The sequence below is a fragment of the Nyctereutes procyonoides genome, unplaced genomic scaffold (genome assembly GCF_905146905.1).
Source record: "Nyctereutes procyonoides isolate TBG_1078 unplaced genomic scaffold, NYPRO_anot_genome, whole genome shotgun sequence".
Taxonomy (NCBI): Eukaryota; Metazoa; Chordata; class Mammalia; order Carnivora; family Canidae; genus Nyctereutes; species Nyctereutes procyonoides.
The window spans coordinates 46,387,889-46,411,841 of NW_026575139.1; the positions used below are offsets into that span (position 1 = coordinate 46,387,889).

General features: G+C 37.1%; 1 protein-coding gene across 2 annotated transcripts in view; it reads left to right on the top strand.

The window, feature by feature from the left end:
* Positions 1-23,953, top strand: part of POLE2 (DNA polymerase epsilon 2, accessory subunit) — a 31,590-nt gene that overhangs the window by 2,652 nt on the left and 4,985 nt on the right. The window contains exons 2-17 of one of the 2 annotated variants that reach the window (XM_055304537.1): positions 1,861-1,961; positions 3,345-3,420; positions 6,106-6,183; positions 6,319-6,412; positions 9,591-9,665; positions 13,151-13,234; positions 13,841-13,897; positions 14,326-14,374; positions 15,229-15,301; positions 17,804-17,976; positions 18,705-18,794; positions 18,969-19,023; positions 19,774-19,833; positions 19,921-19,998; positions 21,655-21,763; positions 22,806-22,982. In XM_055304537.1, coding sequence (XP_055160512.1) covers positions 1,861-1,961; positions 3,345-3,420; positions 6,106-6,183; positions 6,319-6,412; positions 9,591-9,665; positions 13,151-13,234; positions 13,841-13,897; positions 14,326-14,374; positions 15,229-15,301; positions 17,804-17,976; positions 18,705-18,794; positions 18,969-19,023; positions 19,774-19,833; positions 19,921-19,998; positions 21,655-21,763; positions 22,806-22,982 — 1,429 coding nt within the window. The remainder of the gene's footprint in view (positions 1-1,860; positions 1,962-3,344; positions 3,421-6,105; positions 6,184-6,318; positions 6,413-9,590; positions 9,666-13,150; positions 13,235-13,840; positions 13,898-14,325; positions 14,375-15,228; positions 15,302-17,803; positions 17,977-18,704; positions 18,795-18,968; positions 19,024-19,773; positions 19,834-19,920; positions 19,999-21,654; positions 21,764-22,805; positions 22,983-23,953) is intronic. The other variant, XM_055304538.1, reaches the window with a different exon arrangement.

Consider the following 23,953-nt stretch of genomic DNA (forward strand, 5'->3'; position numbering starts at 1 on the left):
ATCCCCTCCCCATCACCCAGTTACCCTATCCCCCCATCCCTTCCCCGTCACCCAGTTACCCTGTCCCACCATCCCCTCCCCTTAATTTTTATCTCTCTGTTACCCCACCCCCCATCCCCTCCCCTATCCCTACCCTCAGTTTGTTTCCTATGATTAAGAGTCTCTTATGGTTTGTCTCCCTCTCTGATTTCGTCTTTTTTTTTTTTTTTTCCTCTCTTCCCCTATGGTCCTCTTTTGTTTCCTAAATTTCACATATGAGTGAGATTATGATAATTATCTTTCTCTGATTGGCTTCTTTCACTTAGCATAATATTCTCTAGTTCCATCCATGTCATTGCAAATGGCAAGATTTCTTTTTTCTTTTTTTCTTTTTTTTTGTTGGCTGAGTAGTAGCCCATTGTATGTACATACCACATCTTCTTTATCCATTCATCTGTTGATGGTCATCTGGGCTCTTTTCCATAGTTGGCTATTGTGGACATTGCTGCTATAAACATTGGGGTGCTGATTTCCCTTCGGATCACTAGATTTGTATCTTTGGGGTAAATAACCCAGCAGTGCAAGTGCTGGGTCATAAGGTAGCTCTATTTTCAACTTTCTAAGGAAACTCCATACTGTTTTCCAGAGTGGCTGCAACAGCTTGCATTCCCACCAACAGTGCAAGAGAGTGTACCTTTCCCTGCATCCTCTCCATCATCTGTCATTTACTGACTTGTTAATTTTAGTCATTCTGACTGGTGTGAGGTGGTATCTCATTGTGATTTTGATTTGTATTTCCCTAATGCTGAATGATGTTGAGCATTTTTTCATGTGTCTGTTGGCCATTTGTATGTCTTCTTTGGAGAAATGTCTGTTCATGTCTTCTGCCCATTTCTCGATTGGATTGTTTGTTCTTTAGGTGTTGAGTTTGATAAGTTCTGTATAGATTTTGAATATTACCCCTTTAGCTGATGTGTCATTTGCAAATATCTTGTCCTTTTCTGTAGGTTGCCTTTTGGTTTTGTTGACTGTTTCCTTTGCTGTGCAAAAGCTTTTTATCTTGATGAAGTCCTAATAGTTCATTTTTGCCTTTGTTTCCCTTGCCTTTGGAGATGTGTCTAGCAAGAAATTGCTGCAACCAAGATCAAAGAGGTTGCAGCCTGTGCTCTCCTCTAGGATTTTGATGGATTCTTGTCTCACATTTAGGTCTTTCATCCATTTTGAGTCTAATTTTGTGTAAGGTGTGAGGAAATGGTCTGGTTTCATTCTTCTGCATGTGGCCAGATTTTTTTTTTTTTTTTTAAGTTCAGCTTTATTGAGTTCTTTTGGAGCAGGGGGATTCTTGGGGTTTCAGTGAGTGTTGCTTCTGTGACTCTATCCATATGTCATAGTTTTTCCTAGTCTAATTTTCTAATTTTCAAATTGAAAACAATGAAGAAATTACTAAAGTTTACTTTAAGCAAATGCATTGTCAAATCAATAAATATATACTTAAATGTCTATTATCTTCAGCACATTGAAGCAGATGAAGTCATGCCTTAAATGTAAGGTGATAAATGGTAAAAGGCTATTGTGATGTATCAGATCTGAGGCGTATAGGAATTTTAACAATCCAGAAGGAAGAGAAGGTTGCAGCAGGTAGGGCTGGTCAAGGAGGGCTTCCTAAAAGAAAGATGTGATTTGGGGGGCTTTAAGAATGGTTATGTTGGCAGAGAATAGAAAGAAGAATTTGTTCAGAAAGGGCAGGAGGGGTGAGCACTGCTTACAGTGAAGAGTGAATAGATCCTAATTTTAATGCCAAATTGATGAGTGCCAGTTTGGGGCATTAAACTTTGAGCCTCAGTTACCGATGACCTGCCTCATCTATTCTTTCCATCCCAGTGAAGCCATTAAGTACCTGACAGAAGCTCTTGAGTCTATCAGTGAAGTAGAGCTTGAAGATGCACTGGAAAAAATCATCGATGCAGTTGAAAAGCAACCCTGTAAGTAACATTTTCTGATAGCTCTTAAACTGTTCTACATCCTCAGAAAGGAAAACAAAAAAAACCTGTTCTACATCCTCAATTAGATTTATAGATTTAAGTGGAAGTTCCATATTGAGATATTCCAGCGTTATGAGACATACTCAGGGTTGCACTTCTTCCCAACGGGTAATCTCTGTTTCTGTTAGAACTTTGGGATGTTCTCCAGAGACTCTTAAAGTTTTTCCCCCTCATGGAGCTCTCATTGCCAGCTATCCTGCACTTGACTTCTGATTTTGATCTGTTCCTTATGGTCACTTTTGTCTCTCAGCATGCCTACTACTTTGTCTTACTTGGGTTCTGTACTCCTGAAAGTTTGGGGGGTGGGGGAAATGAATAAATGAGCAGGGCCAATTCTCCCTTCTGGCTCCAGCCTTTCTTGAGGGGATCTTTTGGTTAAATATTTAAACTTTTACTGCAAGCATGGGCCTACAAAAGAGAAATGTTCTTCTAGTTCTTCTAAGTACACATGGCCAGTGTTTCTAGAACACTGAAAGATAGAAGCAGGTGTGGCTTGCTCTCAGGTGTTGTATCGATGCTAGTTTCTTCAATTATGTAGGAAGACATGTTCCATGATACAGGAGAAATTACCATTATGTTTCATTTTTTATTCTAAAGGCAGAATTTTAAATATACCTTTGCTTTTAAAAATTGCTTTATAGTTGAAAATTTGGAAAATCATGAATTGTGGAAAAGTAGTATATATTCATTTAAGATGGCACATGGTGTTCTGCCTGAGAACATAACAAAGTATTCAAGGGTGCCCACTCTGGAATCAGGCTTGGGTTTGTGTTGCCATTTATACTTTCCAGCTGTTTTCTTGGGGGCAATTTATTCAGTTTCTCAAAGTTGCACCCTTAATATATGAATAACAATCTATCTGTAAGGACATCAAATCTAGTGGAATAATGCTTGTGAAGTATTGAGCATAGTGTCACACATTTACTAAGGGCTTAAGAAGTGGTAGCTGTTATATCTGTTACTATCATGCCTATGGAAACATAGCATTTATGATAGAAAGTTATACTAATGTAAGCTTCTTAAACCTAGGAGTTTACAGAAGCGTTTATATAACTGAATTTATATTATTAAACAATATTTAGAAATGTAAGCCATTTGACTGTGTATTAAGATATTACAAGAGTATTTGAGTGTAGAAGATTAAGGTTTTTGAGATATGGCTTTTGTTATTGTTCTGGCCCAACCCTTTTTTGGTCCTAAAAACTATATAATGAGAATCTCAGAGTTAGTATTTACAGATTATTTTTAGGAAAAAAGCTATCTGTGGAAATAAGTGATTTTTATGCCTGTTTCTAAAATTGAACTTTGAAATTCTCTTTTCAGTGTCATCAAACATGATTGAACGATCTGTAGTGGAAGCGGCAGTCCAGGAATGCAGTCAGTTGGTAGATGAAACTATGTATGTGGATAAAATGAACTTTTCTCCTCTGTTGGAGACATTAAGTTCTTTCCTTCCTTCTTTTCTTTTCTTTTCTTTTCTTTTCTTTTCTTTTCTTTTCTTTTCTTTTCTTTCTTTCTTCTTTCTTCTCTTCTCTTCTCTTCTCTTTTCTTTTCTTTTTTTTTCTTTTCTTTCTCCTTCCTCCTTTCCTTTCCTTTCCTTTCCTTTCCTTTCCTTTCCTTTCCTTTCCTTCTTCCTTTCCTTTCCTTTCCTTTCCTTTCCTTTCCTTTCCTTTCCTTTCTTTCCTTCCTTTCCTTCCCTTCCCTTCCCCTTCCCCTTCCCCTTCCCCTTCCCTTCCCCTTTCCTTTCCTTCCCCTTCCCCCTTCCCCCTTCCCCCTTCCCCTTCCCTTCCCCTTTCCCTTTTCCTTTCCCTTCCCCTTTCCCTTTCCCTTCCCCTTTCCTTTCCCTTTCCCTTCCCCTTTCCCTTCCCCCTTCCCTTCCCCTTTCCTTCCCCTTTCCCTTCCCCTTTCCTTTTCCCTTTCCTTTCCCTTCCCCTTTCCCTTCCCCTTTCCTTTTCCTTTCCCTTCCCCTTTCCCTTCCCTTTCCCTTTCCCTTTCCCTTTCCCTTCCCCTTCCCCTTCCCCTTCCCCTTCCCCTTCCCCTTCCCCTTCCCCTTCCCACACACAGAGAGAGGCAGAGACATAGGCAGAGGGAGAAGTAGGCTCCATGTGGGGAGTCTGATGTAGGACTCCATCCCAGGATCCCAGGATCATGACCTGAACCAAAGGCAGACACTCAACCACTGAGACACCTAGGCGTCCCTATTAAGTGCTTATTTTAAGTGATTTTCTTGGGGAAATATTTAATGGTCAGTATTTTTACAGTGGTTATTTCTTAGTGTTTCTTATTATATAATATTAATACATTATAAACCTCATTATTCAGTGGCTCATCTTTACTATTTTTTCCTGGGGATTTGAGATTACAGTGTTGTTTATACCATTACTACCTTCTGCCACTACCCACTGGATATGACTCTATATTTTGTATGCTACCAATAAATTGAATTGAATATTCAGAAATATATTTTGCTTTTGCTCTTAGGAAAGTGTGGTGTCCATAGAAGTTCAGTGACTTACTTTGAGTCACATGGTGAATGTCAAAGAGGGTAGAACCTTTATGATTCTTTCCACTAACGTATACTATGGGAACTTAGGAATTTATATGGCAATAATTTTTCTGGGTTTTATTTCCAAGTGTCCCTCTTTCCTTTCCTCTTTTGAATATGATACTTCTTTCCAAATTCACAAAGTTTATTTTATTTTTATATTTTTTTAAAGATTTATTTATTTATTCATGAGAGACACAGAGTGAGAGAGAGGTAGAGACACAGGCAGAGGGAGAAGCAGGCTCCCTGCAGGGAACCTGATGTGGGACTTGATCTCAGATTCCAGGATCAGGCCCTGAGCTGAAGGCAGACGCTCAACCACTGAGCCACTCAGGCATCCCAAAAGTCACAAAGTTTAACTGGGAGGAAGACAACAAGGAAAATGGACAGAAAGTATTAACTTTAGTAGTTTTTTTCCTCTTTGGGGCAATGGGGATCACTGATAGGGGTCATTGCCATATGATAGCTGCTGAGTAAATAGGAAAATTGAAGAATTTTAATTTTAACTTTGCAAATACACTATGTAAGGTACTAGGGTACAGTGACATAGCCTTAAAGCCATCAATAGAAATTCAAAATGATTGTATGGAAGTGTAAGGATAATAATCATAAATTAGGGATTAATGTTAACTATTTCTTTCTATGCCACAGTTAGCCAATGCAGAGGTCCAGGGAGACAGAATGGTAAACAGTCTTTGCAACTTCAATTGTCAGAAAATTATTATATTATGGCATAAGAGAGGCTTTCATTTTTATAGATGAAGAAGTGGCATGACAAGTCCAAAAACCTGTCAAGATTGATCCACTAGAAAATGGTGGAACCGTACTTGGAATCCAGGTTTTCTTCAAATTCACTGGTTCTCTGCTACTCTATAGTAGGTGCTACCACAAGGGTAGCAAGAACATTTTTTACCATATTCAATTTGGGAGATAAACAGATAAAATTTTAGGGAAGATTTTCTAGCTTGCAATATTTATGTAGTACTGTAAATTTTTTAAAAACTTCATTCAAACATGAATATGTTATTAATAGTGTTTAAAAGTAAATTATTTTGTTGAATCTCTTCCTCTAACACTGTAAGTATCAAGAATATGGCCAGTATTTTGGGAGTTCTTTTTCTGTTTTATACCTGGTTCCTGGGACACTTTCGTATAATATTTTGGATTAAAAAATTGTTGGAGATGAATCATATTCTTTAATAATATTACAGCTCATAAAAGTAGTACCCATGGGGAGAGATTTCTTTCAGGATATAATTTTTTATGCATATATGTTCTTTTTCAACAGATGACATTCTTAATTAGAAGTTAACTTGATGATGATGATGATGATGATGATTTTTGTTTGACAGTACTGGCAATGCTTTCTTGTCTCTGAGAGGAAAATTTTACCCCCAGATAAGACACTCTAAGAAATTATGTATATGACCTGTGGAAAGTACATTTATATACCATAAGATTATAATACAAATTTTTGTGCTCACCTAAAATTCTTATGTTTCAGTAAATCAGGTCTGTGTTTTGTGGGCTGTTTTTCAGAGAACATATTTTCAATATCATAGGAGCATTTGATATTCCACGCTTTGTGTACAGTTCAGAAAGAAAAAAATTTCTTCCGTAAGTATACCATCTATTGATTTTAAGCTAATTTCAGATGTACATTTCTTTCAGAAGGCATATTGCCATGATTCATTTTTGGCCTACCTTTATGTATTGAGATAGTTATAAATAGGCATTCCTTTTTTTTTTTAGTCTATTAATGACCAACCACCCTGCACCAAATTTATTTGGAACAGCAAGGGATAAAGCAGAGCTGTTTCTTGAACGATATACCATTTTACACCAGGTAAGCTGAGCGGGGAGAATGGAATGAGACTGTTTAAACTTAGATGAGACTCAGGGTTAATTAAAGGATGGGATTTTCTAGTCCAGTTTTTGTCATTCAGTAGACTCTCATTGGGCTGTCTATGTTTGAGACCATATGGAGGGAAACAGAAATGAAAACAACTGTAATGATAAAAATAGCAGTAACATTTATTATCTGCTTTGAGTATACTGAGTACTCTGTTTAGCATGTATGGACATTACTTATCTCATTTAATCATTACAATATCAGTGTATGTATTAATGCTATTATCCTCACTTTTTCCATCATTTAAAAAAAATTATTTATTTGAGAGAGAGCGAGAGCAAGCACAAACTGGGGTGGGTGGATAGAGGGAGAGGAAGAAGCAGGGCTTGATTCCAGGACCCTGAGATCATAACCTGAGCTGAAGGTAGATGCTTAACTGACTGAGACACCCAGATGCTCCACTACTATCTTCATTTTACAGATGAGGAACTGAGACCTAGATAAGTTTAGGAACTTGACCAAAGATCACATACTGTAAGTGTACACAGGATTTGAATCCAGTGTGTCTGACTTGAGCCCAGCCTTTGCCTACTATACTAAACTGGCTTCTGGCAGCTTACAATCTTTGAAGTTAAGAACATTTGCACAAACAAAATATAAAGTAGAATTTTATATGTGCTGTAAAAGAGATACAAACAGAATGTATTCATTGGGAAAATTGGGAAAGCCTTGAGATGGGCCTTGCTTGATTTGATCTTGTGGAAATGGGGAAAAGGTGGTGGTAACAGTGTTGAAGACACAGCCAAGGGAAAGAATGAACTCTGGAGGAAATGATGAGCAGTTGGTTCATTTTGTGTGTAGAGGAAGGCTCATGAGAAGGAATGGCAAGGGATGGGTTTGGAAAGACAAGTGGGAGCCAGATCATGGGAGCCTTGGATGATATTCTTGGTAGTTGTGATTCTAGTTTCTTGGTATAAGGAGCCTTAGAATACCAGGGAGCTTCAATCACAGCTGGATTTTGTGAGCACTTCTCTACCAGCAGATTTGGGGAAGAGTTATGAATGTGAGAGAACACTTAGGAGAGTCTAGTGTTAGTCCTGACAGAAGTGACAGCTGAGGGAGAAGGAAGTGGCAAGGGTTATAGATGGGACCACACTGGAGCAGTGGGAGCCATCATTCATGGTGACTGAGTAGATATGAAGGAGATGGGAGAGCATGAAGACTAATGGATGATTATGGTTTTGAGTCTGAGTGAGGAGGACAGTAGAATAATAATATGTTAACAAAAAGGAAATGTTTGGGCAGCCCTGGTGGCTCAGTGGTTTAGCGCCGCCTTCAGCCCAGGGTGTGATCACGGAGACCCAGGATCGAGTCCCACGTTGGGCTCCCTGCATGGAGCCTGCTTCTCCCTTTGCCTGTGTCTCTGCCTCTCTCTCTGTGTGTATCTCTCATTAATAAATAAATAAAAATCTTTTTTAAAAATCTGTTTATTTGAGAGAGAGAGAGAACATGGAGGGAGAAGCAGGAGGAGGGAGACAAGCAGACTCTGTGCTGAAGGCAGAGCCTGACTTAGGCTTGATCTTACAACTCTGAGCTGAAATCAAGAGTCACACGTGCGGGATCCCTGGGTGGCGCAGCGATTTGGCGCCTGCCTTTGGCCCAGGGCGCGATCCTGGAGATCCGGGATCGAATCCCACGTCGGGCTCCCGGTGCATGGAGCCTGCTTCTCCCTCTGCCTATGTCTCTGCCCCCCCCCCCCTCTCTCTCTGTCTGTGACTATCATAAATAAATAAAAATTAAAAAAAAATTTTTTTTTTAAAAAAAGAGTCACACGTGCTTGATGGACTGAGCCACCCAGGTGCCCCTTAAAAATAAATTACATTTTAAAGTCTATTATATTATTTTGGGTGTGTCACTTAACCCTTCTGAGCCTCATTTTTTAATTTTTTTTGCCTCATTTATTCTTATCTGTGAAATAAAAGGGTTGAATTTTAGTCCATTCACATTTTTATTGCAATTATCTCCCTGAAAGCAGATCTGATTTTATTATTATTCTACTTCAATATCTGCTTTCCATTGCCTAGAAGATAAATTTCCTGGCTTGGCATACAAAGTCTATATTGTCAGGGCTCTTTTACTGGAGATTACAGAAATTCAGACTGACTAAAACAGAGACATTTATTGGTTTGTGGAAAGGTCTAGGAGTCCACCAGTTTCAAGCATGACTGGTTCCAGGATATCACAAGTCATGAGGCTTCTTCCTCTTTCCATCTCCTAGCAATTTTTAAAAATTGATTTTACTTTCAAACAAGTTCTCTTTATGAGATGACAGAGGCCCCTGTAGCCTCAGCAGCACCTGGAAAGAGAATTCCACTCTTCCAGTGCTCCTAGCAACAGCCTCTTAGCAGCTCTTAGCTTGGGGCACTTGCTCAACCCTGAACCATTCACTGGTTAAGGGTGGAATACTTTGATTCACTTGGCCTTAATGGTCTTTTATAGAAGGGGGAAAGGACAACAGCCCTGCCTAAACTACAGACCACAGTGAGACGAGGGAGATAGTTCCCCAAACAGAGGCTCCAGCTAATCTCTTACTTTGTATAACATTCTGCTTTGTACACCTCATGAGCCAACTATATTAAACTTCCCATCACTTCTCAAATATTCTTTTACTCTCATAACTCTCTTGTGACACCTCCCTCCTTCTCCCTGAAAAGTCTTGTCTCAGTCTCTTTTGGTTTCTTACTAGCAAAGTCTTTTTTATTGTGTTTAGGATCTCATTAAATACCCCCTTATCTCTGGGGTGCTTTGTTGTATGGTGGCCCTTGACTTTTGTCTCTCATAAACCCCTGTGCTCTGAGGATGATACTTGGTTTGTAGTCTTCATATCCTCAACTGAGACTGCACTGCTGTCAGCTAAACAAGAGCTTTCTCTTTAAAAAAATTCTTTTAAATATTTTTTTTATTTTCAGAATTACATTTTTGCCTAGAATTTATATATTTGTATATTAAGATATGTTGGCTTTCAAATTTGTTGAGAATAGGCAATAGTAACATTAGTTTAAAGGTGTTTTGTCAGAGTACTTTAATGAATTTTTAAGTTTTATTGTAATGAATTTTAGTTTAAGATGTCTGATTCAGTAATTCATGTGACTCTTTCTTTTTTTTTTTATAGAGGACCCACAGACATGAATTATTTACTCCTCCAGTGATAGGTTCTCACCCTGATGAAACCGGAAGCAAATTCCAGGTTAGAACATAGGTTAATGTTAATGTTAATGTTAATAACTAGGTTAAATTATTTAGGGGGTGTAAGAATACAAGTTAAATATTTATTGCTTAATTCTAATTTATTGAAATTTAAGTGAAAATGAATCACTGAAAGCTGTTTAACTGGCTAATTGACCTGTTCATGCTCCCTGTTGATAAAGTTGATGCCCTGCATCCTGGGTCCTGTAAATCTCTAAAAGAGATTCCATCTGGGATCCCTGGGTGGCTCAGTGGTTTGGTGCCTGCCTTGGGCCCAGGGTGTGATCCTGGAGACCCGGGATCAAGTCCCACATCAGGCTCCCTGTGTGGAGCCTGCTTCTCCCTTTGCCTGTGTCTTTGTCTCTCTCTCTCTCTCTGTGTCTCATGAATAAATAAGTAAAATCTTTTTTTAAAAAAAGAGAGATTCCATCTTTGGGACAGGCCCTGAGACTCTGGTAGCCCTCTGACAGTTTCTGGCCATCAACACAGATCTCTAGTCCTCTTGGTCTATTTGCTGGGTATGACATTGGCTTTCTGATCAGCTATCAGAAAGGCAGTGTCCTCCCTTCACTCACACTCCAAAATCCTAGTCCTTGTTCCAGGCCTCCTCTAGTGACCACCACACACTTACTCAGCTAAAGTGTGCTCTGTCCACTGAAGTAAAAAGTTTATTGAGGCACTAAGGAAAACATTTACAGGATAAATGAGACAGCACAGACAGGCCACAGGGTTGTTGGAGCCTGGGGAAGAGGTGAGAAGGAGAATGTTTTCTGTCACCTGTACTCCTTCCACTTTTATACTCTTATACCCTTTGTTCACTTTTGTTCATGCAATGCACCTAGTCACTGTCAGCCCGTCTGTGGCTTTGTTCTTCTCAGCATACACAGCCCCGCTGGGGAACGTCTTCTGCTACTTCTAGACCCTGCCATTTCTCTGAGGTTCCATACAGGTTCAGAAGAGGCCTAGCCTCTTGTAAGGTTACATTCTCTGCTGCAGAACATGACAAGTCATGATGATGAGTAGTCTGGTAAATACTAAAACAGTAACACTTTTGGGTGGTAGCACCATAATGAGAAAACATTTATAGTTTCTGCTTTTAATTTTTATTAGAGAAGATTGGCATTCTATTTCCCGACCAAAGACCATCTGTATGTTTTCTTATGTATATTAGGTTTCCTGTGGCAACTCAGATGCGCACAGAAGCATTCTTTCTCCTCTCTTTTTTTGCCAGACTTTAGTAACTTTAAGACTTAGCTATGTAATTTATGTTCTTTTCAATCTTTCCAAGCTGTTTAATTCTGTATTCCTGTTGGTAACTTTACCTATTTAAACTGCTATGTATGGTACCTACATGGTAATTTCTCTTTATTGACTGCAAAAATTGTGTCCTCAGGAATACTTGTTACAGCTTTGTATTCCTGCTTTGCTTACTTATTTAATGTAAATTATTTATTTGTTTAATGTAAATTGCAGTACTTTTCCCAGTCTATAAGTTGTCTTTTTATTCTCTCTTTTTTAAAAGATTTATTTTGGGATGCCTGGGTGGCTCAGTGGTTGAGTGTCTGCCTTTGGCTCAGGGCATGATCCTGGAGTCCCGGGATCAAGTCCCACATCGGCCTTCCTGCATGGAGCCTACTTCTTCCTCTGCCTGTGTCTCTGCCTCTCTCTGTGCATCTCTCATGAATAAATAGGTAAAGTCTTAAAAAAAAACAAGGAAAGATTTATTTATTTATTTTAGAGTGAGAGTTGGTGGGGCAGAGGAAGAGAATCCCAAGCAGACTCCATGCTTAGTGTGGAGCCAGATATGGGGCTCGATCCCACAACCCTGAGATGAGGACCTGAGCTGAAACCAAGAGTTGGATGATTAACTGACTACACCATCCAGGCACCCCAGTTGTCCTTTTATTCTCTCAATAAGAAGAGAACCTAAGTCATAATTTTGTTAAAGTTCAACTTAATTTTTTGCTTTTATGGATTGTGTTTTTGGTTTTGTTTCTAAGAAATCTGTTTAACCCAGTTTTTAGGATACAGGTGTTGCATATCTTTTTCTTTTCTTCAGATTTATCCCCGATTATTTCATTTTTAAAAATTATTTTACATGTACATTGTACTACCCCTTTTGATGTTAGGTTCATGTTTTTTAAGAGGAAATCTAATATCAAATGTTAGTGATTACTATGGGTTGATGCAATTATATGACTTTATTGTTTTATATTAAAAATTTTTATAGTAAACAGGCATTATTTGTAATAAGAAACATAAGATGGTATAGATAAAAGAAGTTTCACTTGGTAATTACTATAAAAATGAAGAATTATATGCCTTTTTATTTAGCAGTTCTGTTTCTGGAATTTGTAGAAATTTGTCCAACAGTTCTACCCATGCAGTGGGCCAAGAGAGGTGCAAGAAATATTAAGCACTGGTTTTACTATCGGAAAACTGGGAGCAACTTAAGTGTCCTTTAATAGGAATTTGGTAAAATAAATTATTGTGTGTGTGTGTGTGTGTGTGTGTGTATATATATATATATATACACACACATATATACATATATATATAATAGGTAATCTCCATTCATTGAAAAGAATGAAGTATATCTATTCATAGTTAAATGGAATGATTTCTAAGACATTAAATTTTAAAAATTAAGTTGTATAATAATACAATAATATGGCTTAATCTTTGCAAATACAACAAAAACTGTATGATTATAAATTGTGTATGTGTGTATTAACATATACTGACCAAATAAATAAAATTTATATTCTTTTTTGTATTTTAAAGGTAAATGCACTTATCATTATTCAGAATACAGCAGTCTCTGTCCATGGGGAATATGTTCCAAGACCCCCAGTGGATGCCTCAAACCACAGATAGTACCAAAACCTGTATGTGTCATGTTTTTTCCTACACATACATACCTGCGATAAAGCTTAATTTATAAATTAGTCACAGTACGAGAGTCACAACAGTAATTAGTAATAAAATAGAACAATTATTTACAATAAACTGTAATAAAAAGTATGTGAATGTAGTCTCTGTCAAAATATCTTAATATATTGTGCTCACCCTTCTTATGATGAACTGAGATGATAAAATGCCTTTATGATGCAATGAAGTGAGGTGAATGATGTAAACATTATGATATAACTTTAGACTACTGTTGACCTTCTGACGATTCCTCAGGAGGACTGTCTGTTTCTGGGCTGCGGTTGACAGGGTTACTGAAATCATGAAACCTGAAACTGTGGATAAGGGGGAACCTGCTGTAATATGTTATGAGACTACAGTCATTGCTAAGAGCCTGAGTTGGTACTTTAGCTTCTTATAGGATAAATTACATTTCCTGAGTTTGATTTGATTTTCTACTATAAAGTAGGTGTAAATACTAAAATTCACACTCAAAATTTACTTATTCATAAAAAGATTAGTTTCTTCAAAAAATGTGTTTTCAGTCTTTAAGAATTTATTTTATCTTATTTTAAGCTTAAAACAATAGAAACCCTCCTGGGTAGTACAGCCAAAATTGGAGATGTGATTGTTCTTGGAATGATAACCCAGTTAAAAGAGGTAAGTTAAACTTAATAAGCTTCAGACTGTTGTTTTCAGCCTTCAGACTGATGAAATGGCAGTTACTCTAGCAATCTTGCAGAGGATCCAGGGCCATGTTCTCCAGGGAAGGCTCCTGCCTCAATTGGCAAGTAGCCTTTGCCTCTGCATTCAGTTTCCTGAGGAGATGTTGGGAAGGAGTGTTTCATGCAGGCCACCAGTCTGCATGGCCTGAAATTAGCCCAGTGGTGTCTGGTTGAACCGAGAGTACTGAGGTTCTGAACCAGCAAGTCTGCAGACCACATCCTGCTCTGTCAGAGACACTGAAGACTCTTGAGGCGGAGGCACCTGGTGAGGCCCTGTGGCAGCCCATGAGCATCTGTCTTGCCATCTCTTCATTTGCAGTGGTCGTTCTCTGTGTACCGATAAAGAGTCTCAGTCTTAATCAAGTGATTCATCTGAGGCGACCAGACTAGCAAATGGAAAGGCCTGGACTAGGGATTCCTCGTTTTAAAAAAAAACCCACTGTATTATACTATATTCTGTTGTCAGAGTTGTATTTTAATGATTTCGTTCTAGTATTCATTTTTACACAAATACAGACTGACTTCTTTTCACTTTTTTTAGGGAAAATTTTTTCTGGAAGATCCTACAGGCACAGTACAACTGGATCTTAGTAAAGCTATATCCTTCATTTTTATTTTTTTAAATCTATGTTGCATGAGTTGGGGATATTGATTATCTATCATTCTCAAGTTAATCTATTTGGGTTCCCCTTGTAACTTACATATGATGATGATGATGTAGGAATCAAGACATAATTGTAGCTAGAGACAAAAAAAAAACTTTTAATTCTCCCTTCTTTAGAGAAGCCAAAGAAATCACTGAGGAAGTCTAAAACATGCTAAGAATGATCTATACTGTCATTATTACTAAGCTACATCTTAGAATCAGACATTTGACATTAAACCTAAAATTTTTTAAGCCATGATCTCTTCAGTTTCAAGTGTGAAGTCTTTGAATGTATTATTTAGAAGGGCTTTGGGCTTAGAATGTCTGTTGACTTTATCACCACCTCAAGTATAGAAATATTTTCCTCAGCTGCTGTGTACCAGTTCCATAGTGGTTTATACACAGAGTCATGCTTTGTTTTAGCAGAAGGTAAGTTAGTATACTTTTTTCCTGTCCTCATCATTCTACAATAAAACTGTTTTTACATTGGTTAAAATATATGAACTTGACATAATTTGAGAACATTGCTTATAAGAACATACTTTTGACAACATTAAATGGGCCTGGAGTTTCTTTTTGGGGTGAATAAAATATTCTGAAATAAGTGGTGATGGTTGTACAACTTGTGAATATACCAAAACCCACTGAATTACATACTTTAAAGTGTAAAGCGTAATGATACGTGAATTATAGCTTAATAAAGTTGAAAAAAACCCTAGATTTTACATAGGATCATAAAATGAAACATTTTCTAATCTTTGTACCTTATCTCTCCCTGACTCTAACATGCATTATGAAATTGAGAAGTGAAAAGTTTTACTTTGGAATCTATTTCTATTTCATGACTTTTTGTAGATAAAACTGAGATTCTTGGGATCCCTGGGTGGCGCAGCGGTTTAGTGCCTGCCTTTGGCCCAGGGCGCGATCCTGGAGACCCGGGATCGAATCCCACGTCGGGCTCCTGGTACATGGAGCCTGCTTCTCCCTCTGCCTATGTCTCTGCCTCTCTCTCTCTCTCTCTCTCTCTCTCTCTCTCTCTCTCTGTGTGTGTGTGTGTGTGACTATCATAAATAAATAAAAATTAAAAAATAAAATAAAAAAATAAAACAGATTCTTTTTGGATCTAAAGCTTTTACGTTGGTTGGTGGGACTGGCAGCTTCTGTGTTAGTTGACAGAGGATGAGACAATAATTTAGCTTTCTACTTTGTGTTCCACAGTTTCTTTTCTTTCAAACAAGAAGAATTGGACAAATGAAAGTGATTTGTTAACTTCTCTTTTTCAGGTTGGTTTGAAGATCGGGTGTTTCACGTCAATGCCTTCGGATTTCCGCCCACGGAACCCTCAAGCACTACTAGGTATAAAATGTTTGACTGCAGCTCTATGGGAATCTTGTAATACTGGCATTAATGAATGCAAGATAGGATGTCATATCTCGGTTATTATAAGGCCTCAGGCTTTGTGCACAATGCAAAGAGTAATAGTGAGTTAGAAGACTGGGCTGTGTATGCCACTGAAAGCACATTTACCTTGGCTTTTTATGGGAAAGATTGTAGTCTTCCTCTATCAGTTATCTATGATTGGAAGTTCACCTGAGGTACGAGATAGGAAAATACTTAGAGGAATATAATTTCCATGTTAATTTAAAGCCTTTTTTGTTTGTTTGTTTTCTACTAATGATTAAAAGTTATAGGAGGCAGATTATAAAGCTCTTTAATATAAGCAAAAGCATCAACTATTAGAGTTATTCCAAAAGGACCTTTTCTGAGAGGAGAGAGGTTCCTGTCACTCAGTTTTTAGAGCAGAGGCTAAATAATGGTGTAAAAGTTGTAGCTGCTGGCTTGTGGGTTAGATATAATCTATAGACCCTTCTTTTTTTCCCCTTGGAAGTATTAAAACACAGTTTGTTCCCAGTGTTTAAAAACTAGGAGATTTCTCATAATACAAGTCTAGATTTCTGAGTTCTCGTAAACAACCAGATCTGGCCACAGGGCACCTGAATTCTTACTCATCTGGCTACCACTCTGCCGCAGGGACTGGCTGCTTGGGGCAGGGCAGGGGCATGCACCCTCACTCCTTACCTACGAGGCCTCTGCTGGTTGCTGCCTAAGGTGGTTGCTGTGTTTGCCATGTCTGGGGGAATGAAGGCTGCCTTCTAATCTTGAGCTTCTATTTATGATGACAGTGACGATTTCAAGAATTTTAAGGATTAAGATTTGAGTTTGAGTGTACCTATATAAACACAGGGTGGAAAGGCCATGTTTGCTGGCAGGGAGTGACTGGAAGGGCAGCTTCTCTTCCTGTTGGGAGCAGTCCACGGGAAAGTGCTGGTCATACTTAGGAGAGCACAAGACCTCATCAAGCCAGCTCACTTTTAAGTGAGAGCATTTAGTGCCAGTTTGTGGCTTTTTACAACACAGGTTTTCTTTGGAATTTATTTAAAGAAAGATTGCTGTTGTTTGGGCATTTTATTTTCATATATGCTTCAAAATTACTACTCTGGAATGAGAGGTAAGATCAAGGAAGCTGGCCATGAGTATTACCATTCTGTGTCAGCCTCATGCAGAGCCACCAGATAAGGGGCTTGATAGAAGGCAGAGCAGGAGTAGTGCAAGAAGCTCAGGCACTGGTTCTCCGACACTTGCCCCTGCTAACTGGCCACAGGCAAATCACTTAACACTCCTGAATCTGGTTTTCTCTTTTGTAAAATAAAGAAAATAGAATCAACCAAGATGAGGTTTCTTTTAGGATTTAAGACTATAACGTGAGATGCGTTTATATATGTACATATTTTACTTAGGAACCACATGTATATCCATCCATCCATCCATCCATCCATCCATCCATCCATCCAAGGAGAGAGTTTCTTTTTAAGCATCAATGCACAGATCTGTATCTTTTTTTTTTTTTTTAATATTGAAAAGGGACACATACTTTGCTTGTAACCTCCAAATTTTCACAATCCTGGGAGGTAGATTAATCTCTGTATACCTCTTTAATCCCTTAGAATAAATTTCTAGAAATGGAATCGTTCCATTAAATGGTTAGTACATTTTTTGGGACGTTTTTCTTTTCTAATTTTAGCTTTTATTTATTTATTTTACAGAGAGAGCACACAAGCAGGCAGAGGGGAAGGGAGAAGAAGCAGGCTTTCTGCTGAGTAGGGAGCCCAGTGTGGGGCTTGATCTCAGGACCCTGGGATTATGACCTGAGCCGAAGGCAGATGCTCAACTGCTGAGCCACCCAGGCGTCCCTTTTTTTTAGTTTAAAAGTCTCTTTTATTAGATATTGTTTAAATCAAATACCCATTTCTCCAACTTTCAACTACATAGAAAATTGTGATTTTTTTTTTAAAGATTTATTTATTTATTCATGAGAGAGAGATGCAGAGAGGCAGAAGGAACCTGTTGCAGGATTCGATCTAGTACCCCAGGATCACATCCTCAGCTGAAAGCATACGCTCAACCACTGAGCCACCCACATTCCTGATCCATTTGAATATTTGCTTTAGTCATTTTTAAAAGACACAGATATAGCCTGTTAAGTATGTACTATTTTTGTATTTCTTTTTTTTAGGACACTTGAATAAACTTGTTTGCTTTTTACGTGCTACAAATAGTGTATTTTCATGGTACTATGTACACTGAGGGGAAAATAACCTCATTAGATAGAAAGAAGCTAAATTTGAAAAATTATTAGAAAAATATTTCCAACAAGGGGCACCTGGCTGGCTTGGTCAGTGGAGCATGTGATTCTTGATCTGTAGAGACTACTTAAACATAAAATCTTTAAGAAATGAAAAGAGAAATAAAAACATCTCCAATTAGGATAGAAACTAATATTATATCATAATTATCTAGGGCATACTATGGAAATGTGAACTTTTTTGGAGGGCCTTCTAATACATCTGTGAAGACTTCTGCAAAACTAAAACAACTAGAAGAGGAGAATAAAGATGCCATGTTTGTGTTTATATCTGATGTTTGGTTAGACCAAGGAGAAGTGTTGAGAAAACTTCACACCATGTTTTCTGGTGGGTGCCATTCTTTTCTACCCTTTTGAACTCAGTACAAGGGATCAGGTCTTAAAACTAAATTGTTAAAAAATGTATCATTTTGAGTAGTCCCTTTTCTTTCTTTTTCTTTCTTTCTTTTTCTTTTTTTTTTTTGAGTAGTCTATTTTCTTGTAAATGTCTTTTTAGCAGTGAAATATTTTAAATGAGTCCATCTTAAAGACTTAAATTTTTACATTTGAAAAATGACTGTGTGTATATCTGTGTGTTTGTGTGTGTGTGTGTGTGTGTGTGTGTATATTCATAAGAAATAAGAATTAGTCCTAAGTAGAGTCTAAGAATAGATAAGATCTTGGGTTTTGGAGTCTGAAATTGCAGCCTGAGACCTTGGGTAGGTTACTTAATCTCTCAGTTTATTGGGATTTTATGAAAATCAAGCCATTGAAGGGCCTAGTTTATAATAAATGCTCAATGAATGGGGAGCATTGCTACTATTATTTAAAAATAATAGTTATTAAATGAGTTGTTATTAAACTCATAGTAAGTTTTTTAAACTCATAGTAAGTTTTTATTATTAAAAATTCATGGTTAGGCTCAGTTGGTGGAGCATGCAACTCTTAATCTTAGGGTCCTGAGTTCAAGCTCCATGTTGGACCTAGGACTTACTTAAAAAACCCTCATAGTTAAAGGGTTTTTAATCTGATATCTAGACTCAAAAGGTGGTATTCATTTTATTCTCTTATTTTTAGGTTATTCACCAGCACCTCCAACCTGCTTTATTATGTGTGGTAATTTTTCATCTGCACCATATGGAAAAAGTCAGATTCAAGCTTTGAAAGGTATTGAAGGTCTATTAAATAATTGTTTTTACATTTATATAAACTAAACTGATAAGAAATGATCTATAATATTTTAATTTCATTCAAAAGATGTGGGTGGTATCTATTCAAATACAATTTGATTTTTGGTTGTATTATATGCAAATTAAATTACGTATCTCTTTAAAATTTTAGATTCCTTAAAAACTTTGGCAGACATAATATGTGAATATCCAAATATCCACCAAAGGTAATGATTTCTATTGCTATATATATATATTTTTAAAGATTTTATGTATTTATTTAACAGAGAGAAAGAGCATAAGAAGGGGGAGTGGCAGGGAGAGGGAGAAGCAGGAGGGCTCCATCCCAGGACCCTGGGATCATGACCTGAGCCAAAGGCAGACGCTTAACTGACTGAGCCACTGAGGTGCCCCAACTACTGCTATATTTTTTACAGTTTTTTTAATAAAAAATAAGTTGTAAGTTTAGTATCCATGATTATTAATAAATAAATGGAAAAAATTTTGAGAAAATTAGTATGCTAAGAGATAAAATTATCCTCACATCATGATAATTTATGTTACACTGTACTAGAGATTTATGGTGAAAATATTAAAAGGAAGAGCAATACTTTCAACTATATTTTGAATTTTTGGTGACATAACTCTAAGTATCTAGAGCTGCACTTTGCAACATGATACTCACTGGCCATATGTGTCTCTTTAAATTTAAAGTTAAATTGTTTAAAGTTAAATATAATTTAAAATTCACTCACACTAGTTCAAGCACCCAGTAATTGAACAGTGCAGATACAGACATTTCCCCACTGTAGAAAGGGCTGTTGGACTATATTAATCTGGAGATTTGTAGTAATTAATTTATTAAAATGCATGAAATTTAAAACAATATTTAAAATTCACTGAAGGCAGTAACTTTTAATCTATTGGATAGTGTTGCAATAATTTTTTTTAATGAATTATGTTAAATTTTGCTACAGTAGTCGTTTTGTATTTATACCTGGACCAGAGGATCCTGGATTTGGTTCTATCTTACCAAGGTAAATTTTGTTTAGATTTTTCTAACAGTAAAAAAAATTTTATATGATTCAAAAATATATTCTGTACTACATAAATTGTTTTTTTAGGCCACCACTTGCTGAAAGCATCACTAATGAATTCAGACAAAGAGTACCATTTTCAGTTTTTACTACTAATCCTTGCAGGTAATATTACCATTTTGTATTACACTTTTTTCCCTTTTATTTCAAAATTAACTTGATTCTGAAACTGTATCTGAACTTTGATGATTGTGAGATAAATATAAAGAGAAAATTTCTATTTTAGGTTTCTTAAAACTTTACAAATATTTTAACACTATTTAATTCACTAATAATGAATTGAGAAGCTGAAAACCAGGTGGAGATTTAAAAATTGAGAATCATTACACATCCTTTAAGAAAAGTTGCAATGGAAAAGTGAAAAGATGATGCATTTACTGCATGTGCTGCTCACTGTCATCATAGGCTGTACACTAGTCCTTGGTTCTCCTCTCTTTTGTGCCCATATTCACTCCTTGGTGACCTATCCACTCCCAAGGCTTTAAGTACCATCTGTGTATTGCCTGTCAGCTCCCAACCTGTTCTGTACCTTTCCTTGTCAGAGTTCATGCCACCGTTATCCTTCCAGTCACTTAGATCAAAAACTTTTGGGTTTCTCTCACATGTTGTTTTTCAGGAAGTCCTTCAAAAATTTGAAGGAAGGCTTCAAAATATATGCAGAATCTGGCTGCCCTTCACAATCTCTCCTCTGTGACCCTCTACCATCTTCTCTCGCCGGGATTACTGTAACAGCCTCCTAGATGGTCTCAAGCTTCTACCCCTGCCCTCCTTCTGTAGTCTGGTCTTTTTTTTTTTTTTTAAGATTTTATTTATTTATTCATGAGAGATACACACACAGAGAGAGAGGCAGAGACACAGGCAAGGGAGAAGCAGGCTCCACACAGGGAGCCCAACGTGGGACTCGATCCTAGGTCTCCAGGATCAGGCCTTGGGCTGAAGGCAGCGCTAAACCGCTGAGCCACCCGAGCTGCCCTGTAGTCTGGTCTTAATGATGTGTCAGAGCAATCCTTTGACACAAAGGCATATCACATCCTTCTTACTGATTCTGAAAGATGAGATCCCCTTTGTGCCATTCAGTAACAGCTCACAGCCTTACAGTGGTAGTCAGGGCCCTGGATGATCTAGCCTTCTATTCCCTGTCTGATCTTTCTTTCTCATTCATTCCAGTCATTGCAGTCTCTTTTCTGTTCCTCAATCATGCCAGACATGCTCCATCTTGGGGCCTCTGCAGTACCTGTGCTCTCTGCCTGCATGGTGTTCTTCCTTTGCATATCTGCTTGACTAACTCTCTTAACCCCCTTCAAGTCTGTGCTCAAGGCAGACTCCATTATCAGCTCTACCTGTTTTGATTACTCTATTTAATATTCTAGCCTTCTGGCCCTTCTCTTCTCACAAATGATCCCTAATAGCCTGTTTTTCTTTTCCCCATACACTTAACCATCTTCCAGTCTGCTTACATAGTTATTGTGTTTATTGTTTACTTTCTCTGACTGCCCTACCCTATCCTTAGAATATGAACTGCATGAGGAGTGGGGTGTTTTTGTTTTGTTCATTCATCCATAGAACAGTGCCAGACACATATGGGGAACTTAATAAATTACTGTCAAATGAATGGATTAGTAGATAGACTCTAGCTGCATTTTTGTTGTGGTAAACAATGGGAAGTGGGAATGGCTTTGTATTGTAAAACATTTTAACCTTTTAAACTATCTCTTATTTTTTTCCTGAGGAAGTCAAATTCAGCTACTGTTCTCATTTCAGAATTCAGTATTGCACACAAGAAATTATTGTCTTTCGTGAGGACTTAGTGAATAAAATGTGCAGAAACTGTGTCCGCTTTCCTAGTAGCAATTTGGATATTCCTAATCATGTAAGTTAAGAGTCTTCCTCATTAAACTATCTTAAGTGTTGCATTATATAAAAATGTTTTAAGCCACTTGATAATTTGCCCTTTTATATTTATTTATGGTTCAAAATAACTTGAACATATTTTTGTCAGTAAGTTAATTTTTGTTACTGAGTGTTTCTCAACTTTCTCACTGAAGTATACCCTATTGGGCAGGGGAAAACCTAGAATGAACAGGAAATTTCTTTGAAGCTTCCTATTTTGCTTTTAAAACTCATAAATCTTATATTATACTTCAAAATATATATTTATTTTAAAAAATATTTATGTTCCTAACATTCATTATTTTATATGATATGTCCACATTAGGAGGATGTGTAGTCTTTATCTTGTAGCTTCAAGGTTCCCTGATACAAACCTATCAATCCCTGGCTTTATTGTACCTTCATGTACCACCTTGGGAAATGTGGAAGTAGATCATACAGAGCATTTTTAGTATTTTTAATATTTAAAGTTTATGTAGGCTACATATCTATTTTTGGCATTACTCAAACTATGGAATTATTTTTGGGTGAACAGAATTAGTAACTGAGTTTATTATACAGCTGTAAGTACAGTTGTTCCAATATGACCATTTAGGGGAGTAGCTTTATGATATATGATACTAAATGAAAACTTACAGATTTTCCTTAAAGTACAGGATGGTTCATTTTATTGCTTTTTTTTTTTAATAGATTGTATTTATTTATTTGAGAGAAAGAGAGTGAGCAGTGGGGAGGGCAGAGGGAGAAGCAGCAGCAGACAGGGAGCCTGATGAGGGGCTTGATCCCAAGACCCTGAGATCATGTCCTGAGCCGAAGGCAGACACTTAACCAACTGAGCCATCCAGGTGCCCCTTATTTCATTTCATATCAATGTTTCCCAAAGCTCTGTGATTCAAAGTCCTCCTAACTGTTTCTTAAATTTTCTGAATCCTTTTGGCACTTGATATTTCATTTAAATTATTTGTTAGCAATTTTAATTTTTACAAATAAACTGAAGGTTGTTTTCTATCATTCTTTTGTAGTTTGTAAAGACTATCTTATCCCAAGGACACCTGACTCCTCTACCCCTTTATGTCAGCCCAGTGTACTGGGCGTATGACTATGCTTTGAGAGTGTACCCGGTACCTGATCTCCTTGTCATCGCAGACAAATATGATCCTTTCACTCTGACCAATACAGAATGCCTCTGCATAAACCCTGTAAGAATATAGTTTATATATTATATAGTCATAGTTTGTCAAGATTAGAGTGTTATTTCTTTAAATTTAATATATATATATATTTAGTAAAATTACTGTTGTATAAAAATATACTATTTGATAAAACATTGAATCAATTTGGTACACACAGTTCTTCAACTTTCAAGATAGCATGTGACTGTAAAGTAATGTGACTTAAAAAAAAAATACACCAAAGCTCATAAATCCAAATAAGTATTTTCCCCTTTAAAGTAACTGCCTTGGGATTCCTTTCTGGGAATTGCTTTCAGAATTTCTATTTCATTCTCTTTAAATATATTAGTGTCCTTTGTGGAATGATTTTGAGTTTTGGAAATTCATACAAGTTCTAGAAATCTAAACCCAATGAGTGTGGAAGTTCTTACCAGGACACAATTTCTTAAACAGAAGTATGATTGCCTTTTCAAGTTTAGGAAATATTGCTGCATAAACACTGTTGATGTGAAACAAAATATCTTCATTAGTGATTTTTAATCTATGCTTCCTTGATTCTTGTGTATTTTAGACCTTAATACTGTTTTTGTTTCATGTAGGTCATTTCTAGAAACATCATGACTTACTACTGGTTACTGCTTTCCTCAGATACTCATTTATTTTGTTGAACTTCCTCTAAGACAGGGTTTTTCAACAGTGGAACTACTGACATTTTTAACCAAATAATTTTTTGTCATGGTGCACTATCCTGTGCATTGTAGGGTGTTTTGCAGCATCTTTGGCTACCCACTAGATTCCAGTAGCAGCCCCCAGTTGTAACAATCAAAAATGTCTTAGGATATTTGTTGAATGTCCCCTGGGGGACAAAATTTTCTGTGGTTGAGAACTGCTCAAAGGATGAGCACAGTCATTGGATTTGGTTTCACGGTTTGAAATGTGTGGCCTGATTTCTTTAGAATCTTTATTCACTTTCCAAGATTCTTTCACAATAAGGCCAT